The sequence below is a fragment of the Aphis gossypii genome, chromosome 2, assembly GCF_020184175.1.
Source record: "Aphis gossypii isolate Hap1 chromosome 2, ASM2018417v2, whole genome shotgun sequence".
Lineage (NCBI taxonomy): Eukaryota > Metazoa > Arthropoda > Insecta > Hemiptera > Aphididae > Aphis > Aphis gossypii.
Genome location: NC_065531.1, coordinates 26,649,041 through 26,666,474, shown reverse-complemented (window position 1 = coordinate 26,666,474; position 17,434 = coordinate 26,649,041). Strand labels below are relative to the sequence as shown.

General features: G+C 34.3%; 1 protein-coding gene across 1 annotated transcript; it reads left to right on the top strand.

The window, feature by feature from the left end:
• The first annotated feature begins 344 nt into the window (after window positions 1-344).
• On the top strand, window positions 345-12,891 carry LOC114127278 (uncharacterized). Its single transcript, XM_027991469.2, has 4 exons — window positions 345-610; window positions 5,336-5,409; window positions 7,153-8,106; window positions 9,852-12,891. Exons 2-4 carry the CDS (start codon window positions 5,365-5,367, stop codon window positions 10,767-10,769), a joined length of 1,917 nt encoding a protein of 638 aa, XP_027847270.2. The 5' UTR covers window positions 345-610; window positions 5,336-5,364; the 3' UTR covers window positions 10,770-12,891.
• Window positions 12,892-17,434: the final 4,543 nt, after the last annotated feature.

Genomic DNA, 17,434 nt, shown 5'->3' with positions numbered 1-17,434 from the left:
AGAGAGAGAGATAGACAGACAGACAGACGGAGAGAAAGACGTATAGTAAATACTCATGCGCAGACGGGGAGAGAGAGGAACAGTGTACACACACACACACACACACACACACACACACACACACACACACACATACATACACATACACACTCAGACTAATTGCTATGCGGGCTTTGATGAAACCAGACCATCCGACTTGTTCCTGTTGAGGTCTAGGTCATGACCAAGTGGCTGGTATCTATCGTGAGTGTCCGTGAAGGAGGAAGGGGACACGGAAACACGTTGTCGCCGTTTCAATATCATCATCGGACCCCTGTAAAGTTAACCGCGACTAAGAGATGGATGGATCTCATTGATCCTTTCTTCTCGCCGGCCAAGAGTTCTCGATCACTAATCGTCTTGGAACCGTCGCGTCAACTGCTCGTTCGGTCTAAAAATCATTAGAACTTTTTGTAGTTTCCGAAAATTTTTTTTACACATTTTAATTTTTTTTTATATTTGTTGTTGTTATCGTTAATAGTGTGTTACAATAGTGCTGTTGTTTTGTTTTCGTAGAACAAAACGTTGCTGTCTTATTACGCGTTAGTGAGACCAGATTTCTTGTTTTGAGGTAAGATTTCGATTATTTACTATTCCTTATTCTGTATCTGATATGAATAATAAGTTAGTTTTTCTTAACACTGATATTCATTATATTATATATCTCTATAAACGTGCAATTTCAAAGGTATCATGTTATTGAGCAACTTATCGATTTACAACAAACCTATGTATACTACATATAGGTTATGAACTTAATAGTGATTTACAAACAAGTATTGTTTAATTAGGTAGTCATTTTTCACTTAAATGCTTATATTATACACACATATATACTTTAATATGAGGATAGTTTTTGTAGTATCTTAGAAAATAATTAACTTTAAACTACATAAATATATCATATAAATACTATTTCGTTTTATAAGAACTTGTTTCGACTTTATGATAGTTTTTGAAACGTTTTAAAAATATAAATAATGTCAAAAGTTCTGTTTATGCGGTTTAGTTTTAATAAATATTAGTGTTTTTGTAAAAAATATATTGACGAATGTTTATACAACATCTCACAAACTAAAAACAGCGGTCGGCTAAGAGTGAAAATCGTTTTCAGCAATATCTTATTTTACTTAAATATTATTAATAGTTTTGACACGACCTATAAATTTTGAATCCAACAGATCCGCGGGCAACGTAAAGCATGAATGAACTCCGTCTAAATGATCATAAAAACGATTATAATAAATAAGCAGGTACTTACTCTTCAGATGTTAAAACCTGTTTCCGCGTGGATAATACTAATCAATTCGTTTTCAGTTTAGCAGTGGTTAATTGTTATGGAATATGTTAGTATGCATTAAATTTTATATATTAATTCGATTAGTAAATCATTAAATATTAAACAGGCGTTATATCATTTCTAAAACTATAAAAAAAAATTCAAAAACAATTACTATAAATTAAAAAATTGAACAATAATAATATTATATTGTATAAGTACTTTTACTATTTATCAATTATTTTAGTCCACAACAACTGCCTCTGTTAATGCTTATTCTTGAATAAAACATTATGGGAAACACTCAAGAACAGCTAAACCGCATTAATTATTTAAACACCACTGAATCTTTAAATCTATATTAACTAAATAAATTGTAAGCGTTTTTCAAAACCTACATAGGTCGAATACTATGTATAAAAAATATTGTTTCTAACGATGGTTAAAATCACAACGATTTCACATACATTTGTTTTTATTTGGACGTGTTTTAAAATATTTAATTCATATTTAGTGGCTTATAATATTATTACTATAGTCAATAAGGTAGATATAATATAACAAGTGTATTATATAGGTAATATAGCTGTATAAAAATAATTGAATAATGGTATATTATTTATCATTGAACGATTGCAGTAAAGTAAATCATAGTTGTAATATATTTTGTAAATTTCATAAGTATTTCGACAAATATCACGAGATCGCATATATCAAGGTTTATAAACAAGTATCAAAACTAATGTAGTTTTTAATATTCATTAGAATGATTTATTAAGTTAATTAACTATAACTTTATGTATTTTTCTTCGTGAGTCCGAACTGATTGATGTCTATATTATATATAGATTATATATTATATATTATATACATATAATGCTTATAATACGATGAAATACAATATAATTATACGAGATGGCAGTATACTTATAGTGATTTGGAGTGAATATATAGAGCAAATAATGGATGCAACGACACGATTTATGAGTTAATAACTGTGTAATTTTGTGTTAAAAAGTTTGATGTATTATAATATACAGGAAACCATAATATTATAGTTAATATATATTATTATATTATATACCACTGTTCATCGACTCGAACGACAATAATTAAATCATAACCATATCAAAATATTTCCAATAACATTATCATAAAATATCGTTTCTGGAAGTGGCCCAGAACGCGATATTAATCAGTTCAATAATAACCGATGTACGTGCGACGACCGCGATCTTAATATACAGTAGGAGGAGCACACACATCTGCAACGATAATAGTATAATATTATTCGAATGATCTATTTGCGAGTTTGTAATCTTTTAATTTTTTCCGATGTCGATGTCGATTGTCCGATTTCGCGACAGTGAAACTTAGAAGGGCGTTACAGCGATCCATAGGGGTCCGTGTCGCGGGATGCTGCGGCAACGCGTCTAGCAAAAATAGAAAGCTATGAAACTCGGGAGACAATGCTCGTGTCGAACAAAAACTATTTTGTCGTAGACTAATCCGCGCGGTTATAATATGCATGTGCATTACGTATGCACAGTCACGTAAGCTGGCAGAGGCCATATATTGTTATTATATTATTATTATTTTGTACATATCGTTACGAGTAGTAAAACACGGGACAGATGACAAGGGGAGGTTGTTTAGTGTACGATTGAGTCACAGTTTAACAGCACCGTTACGAGAAACGTATGCGATCGTATATATACTCGTACATACCAACGTCTATACACCTAAGTATACCGTCGCAATCATAATGTACCAAATATACCAAATAGTACCCGGGTACAACCAAAATCATAATATAATTGGATATGGGATACTGTAAGACGGATACGGATTTATCGAAAAGCCGAATATATAATATGTATACATAGGCGTGAACGAATGACAATCAATGCTGCTGCGACGATACTACTTAATAATGCGTATGGTATGTTAGACTGAACGTAGGACTCCAATTTTTCAAATGACATATGTACATTTTTATAATATAAAACGTGTAGCAGGTCGAGCATAAATCAAAACGTCCGTATACTGTCGACTTGTATCTAGGCAAATATAAAGGTAATCGACGTGGTTTAATATACGAAGCAGTGTAAAGCGATATTTTTTGGCATCGGCCATCGATGCACTTTACGTCTGCTGCGTATATAGGTGTATTCATTTTTTTTTTTCATTACTAAAAATATTATTTGTATACTTATTTTTTTTTCAAACATGGGACCACGAATTAGGTCGCCTGCATATTATTGTAATTTTCGTATTGACTCTGTTTCATATAATTACGACGGACATCGTATTGCGGTGTACCTACAATTTTTCGTCACATTGCAATACGATTTTGCTGTTAAACGGTTTTGTGTTTTTGATACACATCACGCCGTTTTTGTGGGTCAATCGCAGGGAAAGGGGGTAATAAATCGATCAGAAATCTGACCCAGAAAACCCCGAGGGGAGCACCTGGCGCCCGGGCCAACTAGCCATTGGTATAATATAAGATTTACATCCGCCAATTTTTACCATATTATTATCGTCATCATGCGCAAACCGATCGATTGGCGTAGAAAAGAGAATAGGCGGTGGTACGTATATATTATAATAGTTTCGTAGAAACAAAACGTGATCGCGGCTATTGAAAATCACGTTCACTGATCGACGCTGGGAGCGGGCGAGCAGGCATCGGCAGCCCGGGCTCAACCGCTGCAGCTGCCGGCGTTTTCTCTCGGGTACTTGACCTAAACATATAATATAATATATTACCATAAAAATGTTCGACATACATAATGCGTAGTAGCACGGTAACCTAGTCGGGAGAGACTGCTTAGACTTTTATCCCATTTTATTTATTTATTTATTTATTTATTTTAAGAAGAACACTGACCCACTCACGGGCCGCACACCGGCTGTGACCATAAAACCGGATTTCGGAAGTTGAGCAGCGTTCGTTCTTAATTATTATCGAATTATGAAACACGTTATTCCTATTTAAATATAATTATAATATTATATATTCCCTCTCGATGATCTAAATAATTCTCGTGATCGCTATAATAACCATAGTGGTTTGCAAAGTTCGCACAAAACCCGTACGCATATAGGTTGATAATACACTGTAGTATGGTACGGATGATGATAATATTATACGCTCGTATAGATCGATGCTCGGTCGACGTTTTTGAAAGGTTATCCGGCTCAAAGACGTTTGAGAAAGTTCATTTCGTATTTTTCTTTTCGATTCATAAGCCCTATAACATATATGGTCATTAAATAATACATATATATTTTATTTTTCTTATTACCCCGAGATGCAGTTTGTGTGTGTATATATTGTATGTGTATGTGTGTGTGTCGTATATCGATGACCGGCATTGTTAACGATCACGTACTGGTAAAAACGGACGATTTACACACATATATGTCCTAGTGTGTCACTAGTGTTTCTCTCCAGGTTTCCCGGTGAACAGGATGTGCCACCGCGGAACGTAGAGACGAGCGCGAAAACCGGAATCATCTGTCTGACGGTTTTTTTTCCTTACCCATCTATGTACGGAATACGCGAACTGCAGCACTAGTGCACAAAAGTAGGCAGCACGGCCCGGGACTGGAAGGAAATCGTTATTTTATTTATTTATTTTTTTTTTAATCAAAGCGGTCAAACGACCTGTATATCTACACTGCATATAGGTACTACTGCAGCTATTATACACACTACGGCAGTCCATATCACACACTCGCACGCACGCACGTTCCATCGATCCTTCTGCGGCAGCCTTTTCGAAAGACGAATTTTTTTCGCATTGAATCGATTTCACATTTTAACTTTCCCCTTCAGTCGTCACACCCCAGTCGAATATCACTGTCATTATTCACACGGGGATGTTTTTACGTCATCTATACTCTATATACTCCATACCTACTGCTCCGATCCGCTTGTTTATAATATTATATTTACCAGTATTTTTACATTATAAAAATTGTTATAATTAAATATGTTTATGTTTTCAGATTGTTCAATAAGATCGCAAAGACTAAAAATGATCCTCAGACTATCACTGATGTTTTGCTTTCTGGCATACAGCGTGAGTATACTTACCCCCAAACAATAATATTACATACTATTACATATATCTAAGCACATACACACGGCGTATAAGTAACTCGTCGTTTTGAGTAAAACGTTTGAAAAAAAAACATTAATAACGATTCATCGCGAGCAACTGCAGCTGACGTCTGTATAGAGGTTGGAGTACGTCGTCGTCGAAGTGGCGACACAAAAATATATAACTACGCGTATCATATACGACGCAGTCATTAATACCATTGGTCTATTTAATTGATACGGGGCACGCGGTATATATATATAATAATACATAGATACAACGTTATGGACAATTATACCGTATTACTGTTGTATATATACGTACTCACTCTGTGGAATATAGATCTTATATTATATATACGCAGTGCTGTCTACTCGTTATGGTTAGGTAACCTTTATGGTACCGTTAAGCAGCATAATATCGAGTATCGTTTACGCGCGCAAACAATATAAACACATTTCCTCGTGCACGCGTCATAATAATAATATTATTCTTATTAAACGCGCGTATAAAATACTGTTAAAAAAGAAATATACAAATAAAACGATATCATTGTATGATTTCACATCGAGAGTCCACCAAAAAACGATTATTTCGTTGATTTATCGTTCGCCAGCTGTTTCGTATTAAGTTAAGATACATTATAGGTACCTATAATAATATTTACAACAATATAATACAATAATATGATGTGTGTACGCGTGGTCATGTATCCTTTACGACTTTCGCGTTTTTCGAAAGTAGTTCTCCGCGATCTATATACTATAGTATTAAATACAACGAGGTTTACCGCCACGGTAGTTGCCGACTAATAGGTATCCTCTATAATATGACTTTAATATACAATAACATGTATCGCGGGGAAATTGAAATTTCATAAATCTATCCCGGAAACGACCTTTGAATAATGTTCCGAGTGGGTCAAAATAGGTATATATAGTTAATCGTTTAATTATTAGCATTCCTTGTGATGCACAATAAAACTAAAATAAATTATTTAATTACAATATTATGTTCGTTGTACTTGTTTAGTTCGATTTATAAATTCAAAAGCTATTTTATTTCAAATTCATAGAACTCATTTTAAAAGATACTCGAATAGAGGTTTCGATATTACATTATATTTTTTCTGATAATTGTTCTAAGCTTTTTAATTCAACCGCTAGTTTTGAAGATTTTATATAAATCTCACCGGAACATATAGCATATATAAAAAATTAAAAGACAATATGATGTAATTTTTTAAATAGAATTTTCAACTTTTTATGGACAATTCGGTAACCGTGATTGCCCCAAACTATGAAAGATTTATATCTATATCTAATATCTATACATTGATTAATATTGTGGACGTGACGCGTTGAACTGATACAAATTTATATTAGATTTTACGATATACCGACTCGTAATCACGGACACACTCGTCCGGTCACGACAAAATAAAATATCCGATAAAAGTTGGAATGCCACAACATATTCTAAAAAAATCTCACTTATAATTTTGAAATTTAATAAGCAGAGTAATTTACCAAGTATATTTACCCTTATTTTTTCGTTTAATAATAAAATTATTTAAATTAAGCGTGCTTTATAAATCACCATGTATAATACAATACGTATACTGCTCGATTTTTAAAATTGTTTTTCTTTCCTCTCTCCATCGTTCTCATTGTTTTATTTGATTTTTTTTTCATTTCCAACGTGCACGTTTACGGCTTACAGATGACGGAAGAAGTGGACGTGGTCGAAGCTATTTCCGGGACGTCGCAATCAATCGACGATCTGCTACAACAGGCATCCGACCAACAGCCAATGCAGCTGCAACACGGGCCGATGCAGTCTTCGGCACAGAAACGAGATGACGCGATGGAGGCGCACAATCCCGACCAGCTGGCCATGGAGACCGGTGACGACGTGGAAGATCAGGACGCGTCCGGTTCCATAGCCAAACACAACTACTTGAAACCACAGTCGGCACCTGTTCGCGGTCATCCACCACTGAACCGCGGTCCGCCGCCACCTCAGCAGCAGTCTCAACCTCCCCAACAGCAGTCCAGCAAGTATCACCACCACAACTATCACGGACCACCACCGCCACCACCATCTTTACAGCAACAGCAACAGCAACAACAATTGGTCGCTCAACAGTCCGAGGCCATGGACAAGGTATACTCGGCCGGCCCGGTAGGAAACGCACTCGGTGACCCGTGGCCGAGCAGCGTGTCTGCTGACATGCCAAAAATCGTGTCACTGGACGTCAAGTGCGAGAAGAACTCGATGAAGGTATTCCTGAGTTTCGATAAGCCGTTCTACGGAATCGTATTCAGTAAAGGCCACTACAGCAACGGTAATTGCGTGCACTTACCCGCCGGTTTAGGCCGGACGTCCGTCAACTTCGAGATCGGTGTGCACGCGTGTGGCACTTCCGGCAACACCGAGAACGGTCTATACGGGTACGGAGCTGACTCTGGATCCGGCACCTACTTCGAGAACATTGTCGTCATCCAGTACGATCCGCAAGTGCAAGAGGTCTGGGACCAAGCCCGGAAACTCAGGTGCACGTGGCACGACCAGTACGAGAAGTCAGTCACGTTCAGGCCGTTCCCGGTTGACATGTTGGATGTAGTCAGAGCAGACTTTGCCGGAGACAACGTTGGATGTTGGATGCAAATACAAGTAATTTATTACACTATTTATATTTACTACATATATATTATTATTTCGATGCGACCGTTTTAGCCTCAATCAAGGCTGTAATATTATAATATGTGATAGCCACGATTGTAATTTGTGCTGACGACGACGAATCGTTTATAAAATGTATAATATTTTAATATATATATTATATATATATTTGTTAAGATACCTATTGAATAATATATGATTAAAAAAAATCCTCTGTTATAACATTGTAATAACATTTATCACATTTAGGTTCCGATCGTAAAAAAAAGTGCTAAAAACAAAATTATCACCCGTGCCACCACTGTAGACATTTTATCTTGACAAATAATTAATAATATAGTAGTAAATGGGCTTTATTTAATGCGGATATCCGCAATAATACTATTTAAATTGAATTTTCTTTCTCTTTTAATGTCTCCAAAATTAAATTTAAAATTTTATATCATTATTATACTTATTGCTGGTTATTTATTACAACGATTCAACTCAATGAATACTAATTAATTTTGCACACGCAAGTCGATTTTATGAAAGTAGTATGTAAATAATAACACACGGTGCGCATATAGTTAGTTACGAATATAATTCGATCGTCAATAACGTGCCATCATTAATATTTAAATGAGGTGATAATTTTTATCTCCTTACGCTCGAATTTCTAAAATCTGATACTAGTTTTATTATGCAAATTCTAAACATAGATATACCCACCACAATCTACATATCAATAATTATAATATACAACCGCGTAAATATGAATTTTCAATTTTGCACTACTTTGAAAGCGGCAAAATATAATTATACATCATGCAGTCAATATTATATGCCGTTTACAGTTATAATATTTAACCATCAATATCGCGAATAATCGTATTCGAAAACGCATGATAATAATATATACCACGCGAGTATATCATTTACACCATAGATATTATTTTATAATGTATTATTATATGCTTTGTATCTTCTATACGTTTCGACTAAGATTTTGACTAAACTATCTATTTCGTCGATCTAATTTTTTGGTACTAAATCATCATACAACTAGCATTATACTAATGAAATTTTGAAGAAAACGCATGAGATAGTATCGCAGATAACGTTTATTAAATTCAATAATAGGTCAAATATTATCTCTTATAATAATTTAATTTAACAAACGGACGACGCTATTACTTTCAATATATTTTGACGAATATAACTCTTGAGTGTTCTCGTAAGAAGAAGTCTCGCCTGCATATATTATTGCCTGCTTTATATAAAAATTAAAAAATGCACTGTACACAACTAGCTAATAGACAATAGTTTACATCTATAAATTCGTTAATTCTAATATCAAAATGAATTAATGTTAACAACAAACTTTATTTTTTGTAACATTTTTGGAAGCATTTTTATTTTAAAATTGTAATATTTCACAAATTCTCTCAAAAAAAATTATTAAATTCAACAATATACAGTCACTGTTATTACTTTTCTAGTTTTAATATCATATATTATTACGTAAATTCATTATAATATTAAAGCTAGTGAAGCTAAACGTAAAGTGTATAATATATTTTTATATGAGAGAGCTAAAAAGAGAGACATTATTTTTAAGTCCTCTCTAAATCAACCACTTTTAGTCCATTTATCCATTTTACCCTAAATATGTCCAATGTCCATTATACATTTATACTAATAATAATATTTGATTCGTTTTTCGCTATTTATTTTTCTCTTTCTGTTCTAACAAGGTCGGCAAGGGACCATGGGCTTCCGAAGTCTCCGGGTTGGTGAAAATCGGACAGACCATGACCATGGTACTGGCGATCAAAGACGACGACTCCAAGTTCGACATGCTTGTGCGGAACTGCATGGCTCACGACGGCAAACGGGCACCCATTCAACTCGTGGACCAGAAGGGTTGCGTGACTCGCGGCAAGCTCATGTCCCGATTCACCAAGATCAAGAACTTCGGTGCCAGCGCATCCGTTCTGTCGTATGCACACTTCCAGGCGTTCAAGTTCCCAGACTCGATGGAAGTACACTTCCAGTGCACCATACAGATATGTCGGTACCAGTGCCCGGATCAATGTTCGGACTCCAACGCCATACTCAGCGCTCAACATGGTAATCTGCTATCTGCCCACCATCCGGCTGTGGGACCAGCAGAGTACGGTCCACCACCCGCGCCCCTAGACGTATACGCCCGCATTGGTTCGGCCCATCCCAGAGACGAAAGACGCGTCCGACCGAGACTTCACCGTAGGTCAGCCGCCACCAGCACCACCGCCAGCACCAGCACCGCCGCCTCCACCGAACAAGAAGCCGTGGGCGTCAACCGCGTCATCAAAGTAGTATCCACGGGTGACCTGACGTTCGCCCTGGACGACTCCGCAAACAGCTCGGCCACCAATACCATGGTGTTCCCTGTCAGAACCGTCGAACCGGGTTCGTCAATGATCTGCATGACTACGGTCGGATTCTCCGCCACGCTGGTCGTCCTTCTCGGCATCCTGCTGGTGTCCTGTCTGGTATCCGCGTACCTGTGCTTGCGCATCAGATCCATGCCGCAGCGCCGAAAAAACGCACAAGTGGCTTGCACCAACCCCACACTGCAACCACAGACCATGCACAAGTCGGCCGTTATGCACCCGGCATACTCGTCGTGATTGTTTACGCCATTTCCGGCTCACTTCCGCGGTCGAGTCAATGGTGGGCATCGCGGTGGGTGAGAGTTAAAACGCAATTACAAAAAAAAAGAAAACCAAAATCTTAAAAAAATAAAAGTCACGACCGTCGCACAAACGAAACGCCATAATTATAATTATATTATACTTAGTAGACGTAGATATTATATTATTACATATAGTAAGCCAAAGCTACCCCCCAAATAACATTATAGATAGGTATATAAACATTTTAAGTCGGACATAACGGGCGTTAAACCGTATTAAAAACGGTTAAATATCCTTCGTGATCCCCCTCTTATGCCTCAACCCCATCCTCGCTTTATGACGATCGTTGTCTCTCGTTTCGATTTTCCATCATCGAGTCCGACGCTATTCATCATCGCGGTCGTATCGCATCTTACGATTCAATATATAATATACTTATTGTATAACGTCATAATACCTATATATATAATAATTGAGTATAGGTACGTGCATTATTTATTATTATTTTTCTTTCGTTATCCTTTCTTTCCATTCATCGTCCAATATCGTAATTTACACCCGGGGGAACGTATCGACTTACGAGTCGCCACGTCGTTCGTTTTTGCCATCTAGTTCCATTATCATAGAATTATTACGACTTATCATTTGCGCCGGACCGTCGACGCTATAACACACTATACCTTATAATATAATATAGTATTCGGTAATTCGAGAGCGCCGTCGTCACACGTGGAAAAATAAAACTCCGACCTCAAAAAATATGCATCCCGTTCGCACGCTTCTTTTTTCTAGAACGTATCACTTAAATATTGTGAGAGTGCTAAAAACCCGTCATCACTGAGGTCTAACGAGAGGTATTATATTTTTAAAATTTTAAAACATTATGCTTTTTATCTATCGGGTATAAGTTTTAATCCGATTATTTAGACTATTTTTTTTGATTTAACTAAAATCTATCGCTTTCCCGCGCCCTACAATAAACGTGTTTATCGCTATACAATAACCGCAAGCATATAATATCGTATAGGTATATAATACGTATGCCCACCGCGCGTAAAATTTTATATTATTACTATATTAATTGTATAGGTTTATATAAGTCTGTTTTCGTTTCGATATAATCCAAACGCGCATCGCTTTAGACTAATTAAACACGTTCAAAATAAAATAAATATACGTTAACGGCCAATATAATATTATACATTGTATACTTTTTCTTGAGCTTTTAAATATTATATTTATAAATTTATTAGATATAGTGAAAGAGTTTGAGAGAGAGGAAATAATGACACTCACTATCGCGACTGCTGGTGTCCATGTCCTCATCCCCACCCAGCACTGTACAGTTTACATTTACGATATTGTATCCACGGTGTAATATCTATATTTTATAGTAACAAAATACGTCTTACAAAATATAATATAACACACTTGTATCGAATATTATTACAATTTATAGACTTAAGAGAATGAGCCATATATATATTATGTTATTTATTTTCGATAGGTAATTATCGTCTATTTCATACATACAAAATAATACTATAAATTATTTTAGTAGTATATATAGGTATAACTTAAATATTATTATTACGTTGTACTTCTTTTTATATAGTCGAATAATTAGTCGTTATTATTATTATTATTGTATACATACTAATGCCTAATTAGTTTCTAATGAGGCATTTCCAACAACTTTTGTGCGTTTGCTTTTTACGACTTATACAATACACACACTAAAAACACAATATGAAAAAATATTCTAAAAACATAAACATTACGAATAAAATTTAAATATTATTTATTCCCCCGAGATTATCTGAATCTAAGATTTAATTTATTAATATTTATTATTATCGTATGTACCGATAGAAGAGGAACAAAATAAGCACATGCACATTAGTTGTTGACTATGGTATAAGCGTGTACAATGTACATTGTACCTATATGTATATGTATAAGTTATAATATATTATATATATTACGTATGTATACTTAATTAACTTATTTATTTATTTATTATTAATTTATTAATTTATTTATTTATTTTAAGCTACGTTTTTATTATAAAATGTGATTTCATTATATATATATTTATTATCATGTCAAACAAATATTACTGATTTTTTTTTTTTGTTTAATAATATATACATTACACAGTGTGTAAATAATTATTTTACAATAATAAGCGAAAGTGATGAAGTATATTTTAACAGTAGTAAGAAGTCTCAAACTAAAAAAACCGTCCTTTTTGACAGAACTTCGTGGTTGATTTTAATCACTTAAAAGGTCACGACACCGTTTCCGTTTTAAATGTCATCGGGGTCACCTGGGATACCACAAACAGTTAAATCGGATATTGAAGGATTACAATGGTTGGAGTGTAGTTCGAGTGGAAACGTTCGTAGAAGGTCCGGGTGGCGTCTATGGTTGTTGGGACAAAGAGATCATTATGGTACGTGTTTATAGTAGATTTAATCGAAACACACGTACAGACTGATTGTTACACTAATTGATAGAAGCACATTTTGTCGAACTGAAAAGTTTGGATCCTGTTTAAATTTGAAGGGTTAGCCTGCAATCGCCGCGGTCGGATACTATATACGAAAACGAATATTTAATCGTTATAATATTTGTATTTTTTACCACATGTCATTCGGACAATCGTTTATAATTCATATTGTAATAATAAACATCGTGGGCACGTGGTTGATTTTGTTTAACGACTTGTGTGTAGTCGTACAACAGCTGCAGTGTACATGGTACAACACTGTGCAAAGATGTCTATAGAAAAACGAAACAAAATAATAAAAATATTATATATGTTTAAATCATAATAGAAAAAAAAAAATTCCCGAAGAAAACGATTTAATTATTATTATTATTGTTGCGCGGCTGGACGTCGTTAATTGGCTCCGTGCTCAGTGTGCGTATAATATAATAACGACCACTATAATACGGTAATCGTGTGCGTTGCCGCCGCCGGCGGGACACACTATATAAGTGCGTAAAGCTCGTCAGTGTGTGTGTACGCGCGCTTGGTAAATCACAGGCGGCGGCGACGGTCTATCCGTAAAAATGCGGACGTCGATTCGAATACATACGCTTCGCGTACACACACGCGAATGGCAATAGTACGGACGTATGACGGATATATCGTAGTCGTACGGTCTAGCGTAAAATACCAACGGGTCGATCGGCCACCGGCGAAAACCAGTCTCCCGCGGGAAGTAGGTGAATGGCACACTTTCGATCCGATCGCTCCAACACACACATTATATATTATATGTACCTGTATGTATAATAATAATAATAATAATGTACTTGTGAGTGTGTGTGTGTGTGTGTAATATCGAGTTTTGTATGATAAAGGTATATATTATACGAATTACTCTCAGACCATCCATACGGGAGTGTACGAGAGAAGAAATTTTTTTCACGTCTTTCGGTCTGCAGTCGCCACCGGGTCTGCTGAGATTGCAGTATACGTATACCTCCTATAATATATTATACGATTAAGTGCTGCGTATGTAGGTATACGAGGCGATTTATCAATCACGATGACCCCCACCCCGTTTTCCGTCAATATAACGCTACAGTCATTATTAAGACCTTATATATTCTGGGAACTTTTAAATACACGTCTTATAATGACGTATAATTTCAAGTTCTTCAGATATTTTGCACTACGTATTTACGCTTACAATAAAATGTATACTTGATCCAATGACCAATATTGCATGTATTTCACATTTTTGTAAAACCATTTAGGAGCACTATTATCCTTAATATAAACATTTTAATAACTGAAAAACTGTTCGTTAGAATTTTAAAAAAAAACGGAATTTATATCAATACATAACAATTTTTAAAAAAAATTACCCACTAAATAATTTACAGTTAGGGGAGGGTTTGGGAAGTTTTTTTTTGAGAACACCCCGTTCTCATTTTAAAAACTTCTATTCGTATCACCACTGTAGAGAATTACTTAAGTACCTATTATAAAAAATCTCTACAAATTGAAAATATCATCTATAAATATACTTGAAAATTCCAAAAATCAGAAATAGAAAAAAAAAATTTGGTTTGGTGAACATACTTGGTGAATCTTCCTGTATACATAATTTATTATAATAATTCAAGTATATTATTATACCCGCAGTATAAGCTCATATCGTATACCTACGCTTGCGTAGTAGACCGATTCTACCTAGGAGGAAACTATTATTATTAATTATTTATCATACTATCGTATAATATATGTGTATAATATATTTTAAACCAAACTGCAGTAATATAATATATTATCGTCAAACGAGCCGACGCCACGCGAGGCACTCCCCCGCAAGAGTGTCCCCGTCGGCACGCACGTGCACTTGTTGTGCACTATAATATATTATATTATTATTCTGCAGTATAATTATGTTATATTTGAACAAAACTTGGCAGACCAGATTACAATATCATTAAAAAACATTTTCTACGTACAATTTTAATATGTTATAAGTTATATATATAAAAAAAAAATGTGAATTGAAAAAATTTATTGAAATTAGATTTTAGAAATTTTTTTGATGTAGTTATTAGTATAAATATTTGTATTCAATTTTGACTATAACCCCGCATTGCGATAACTCAAGGCTAGGTCATTGGGATTTCAATATTTTGACATAAAAAGCACGTAGATATAGAACAATGTATAATATAATGTGTTAGTAAATAAAATAATAATTGCTATTTTATTCCGAGCAGAAACAATAACAAAAGAAATATACCAAAGAAAAAATTCTCTCTCATCGGAAACAACATTAAAATAAAATGCATGTGGCTTTTGAATTTCAGATGGAATACCACCAAAAGACGTATTTGCAATACGTCGTAATATTAGTGAAAATACATCATAATATAGGTAATAATATTTGTGTTAATGTATGTATATTATATAGTTTTCTTGAATTAAAATATACTTTGCTTAGTCAATATACCTATATAGCGATTAATAAATAACAAGTAGAAGTATACAAGTATAAAACATCAAGTGTCAAGTAACCATGCTATCACGAGATAATGTAGTGAAATTTGAGCTAGTGTTGGTATACGCTTATAGCTAATCAATACTGGGTTAGGTATCGTCTTTTTTATTTATAAGCATTATTCGGACTTGATACTTACGATCTTATTAGATAGGTATAATATGAACTTTAATATAAACTACATGAAATCGTATATGCTTTTCGAGTTGAATAACAAAAAAATGCGTCTATAGTTGAGAAAACAAACCCACTAAACCATTATAGGTACACATTTTCACTCGAAAGTTAAATTAAAGTAATAATCGTAACCAAACCTAAAAAAAGTGTGTTATATAGCACATCAATCATATACCTAATCAAATTTTTAAATACGCACTGCACCGGTTTTGGCGACGGCTGGTATAAGTGTACCATTCAAGACCAAGCATTAACGACTGAATAATTAAAAGTATGTTAAAACGTCAAGTTAATTTTAACTAAGTTAATTAACTCGTTACTTATTTTTAAATTGGCTTTTAACATAACAAGTTCCTTTTTTAATACACATAACGTGTTATCTTCAAGTAATTTCACACTAGAGTTTAATGAGAACGAAATACCCGCATATTGTGTTGTCTCCGTAGTCTTACAAATGTTCAATATGGCAAATGTGCGTAGGTACAGCACAACCGATTTCATATGGCGCGTCGTTGGCAATAATATTAAAGTGGGTTTAGACATCTTAATAATTTATACCTATTATCAAATTCATAGGTAAGAATATTAATTGTGTTTTTATGCATTGATTTTCTATGATGTTTTAATTTTAAAGTGAGTTTTTATAAAACGAATTTTTAAAATGCAATATTTCACATAGGTGTTCATAACTCGTTTGAAAATTGAAATATCTTAAAACCCAACGCCTATACAATACGCATATGATAATAGAATCACTGTTAATTGTTATGATAAAGCAAACCACTCAAAATTGGTTTTGGCTTGCTATAGTACGTTTCGTATAGGTGTATCTCTTTTTAAATTTATTAATACAATTAAACCATTAATATGGTAAAATACTTTCGTTTGAGAAAAATATTGGATGTAATGAAAAAATCCAAGACTTCGAACCGGAAAATCTGAAAATGTATTATTACATAATATATATTATAAATAGGTTTATCTACTATATGGTTTGCGTGTATCATAAACAAGTTGAAAATAAAAATCGTTAACTTGACATCAACTTCGCGTACGTTGACTTTAATACTTACCTACCTACAGTCGAAATAATTGTCATAACCTATACATGTGGGGCCGATAGCTTTCTGTAAAATAATAAATAAAAGTCTCACGAAGATCGATAATGATGCTGAACTGTGGTACAATACAATATAATATATGGTAGGTGCATATTATCGTATGTATAATAGTACAATATAACGTACGTATATAATAGTGACCTAATGGCAATTTCGGTGAATATGATTTACGACGATGATACTACACGAAAGTCTACTGTAACGTATATATATATATATATGAATGTATGAATTATTATTACTACTATACACTTTGTGGCATTCGTCATATATATTGTACGCTTTCGACCAAAAACGCTTTCACCGTCGGCCTTTATTATAATACACT

Bases quoted from the DNA above. Each gene is read 5' to 3' on its own strand.
- LOC114127278 (XM_027991469.2), top strand. From the start codon at position 5,365: ATGATCCTCAGACTATCACTGATGTTTTGCTTTCTGGCATACAGC. The intron at 5,410-7,152 runs GTGAGTATACTT...TACGGCTTACAG, and splicing joins TTTGCTTTCTGGCATACAGC to ATGACGGAAGAAGTGGACGT. The intron at 8,107-9,851 runs GTAATTTATTAC...TGTTCTAACAAG, and splicing joins GATGTTGGATGCAAATACAA to GTCGGCAAGGGACCATGGGC.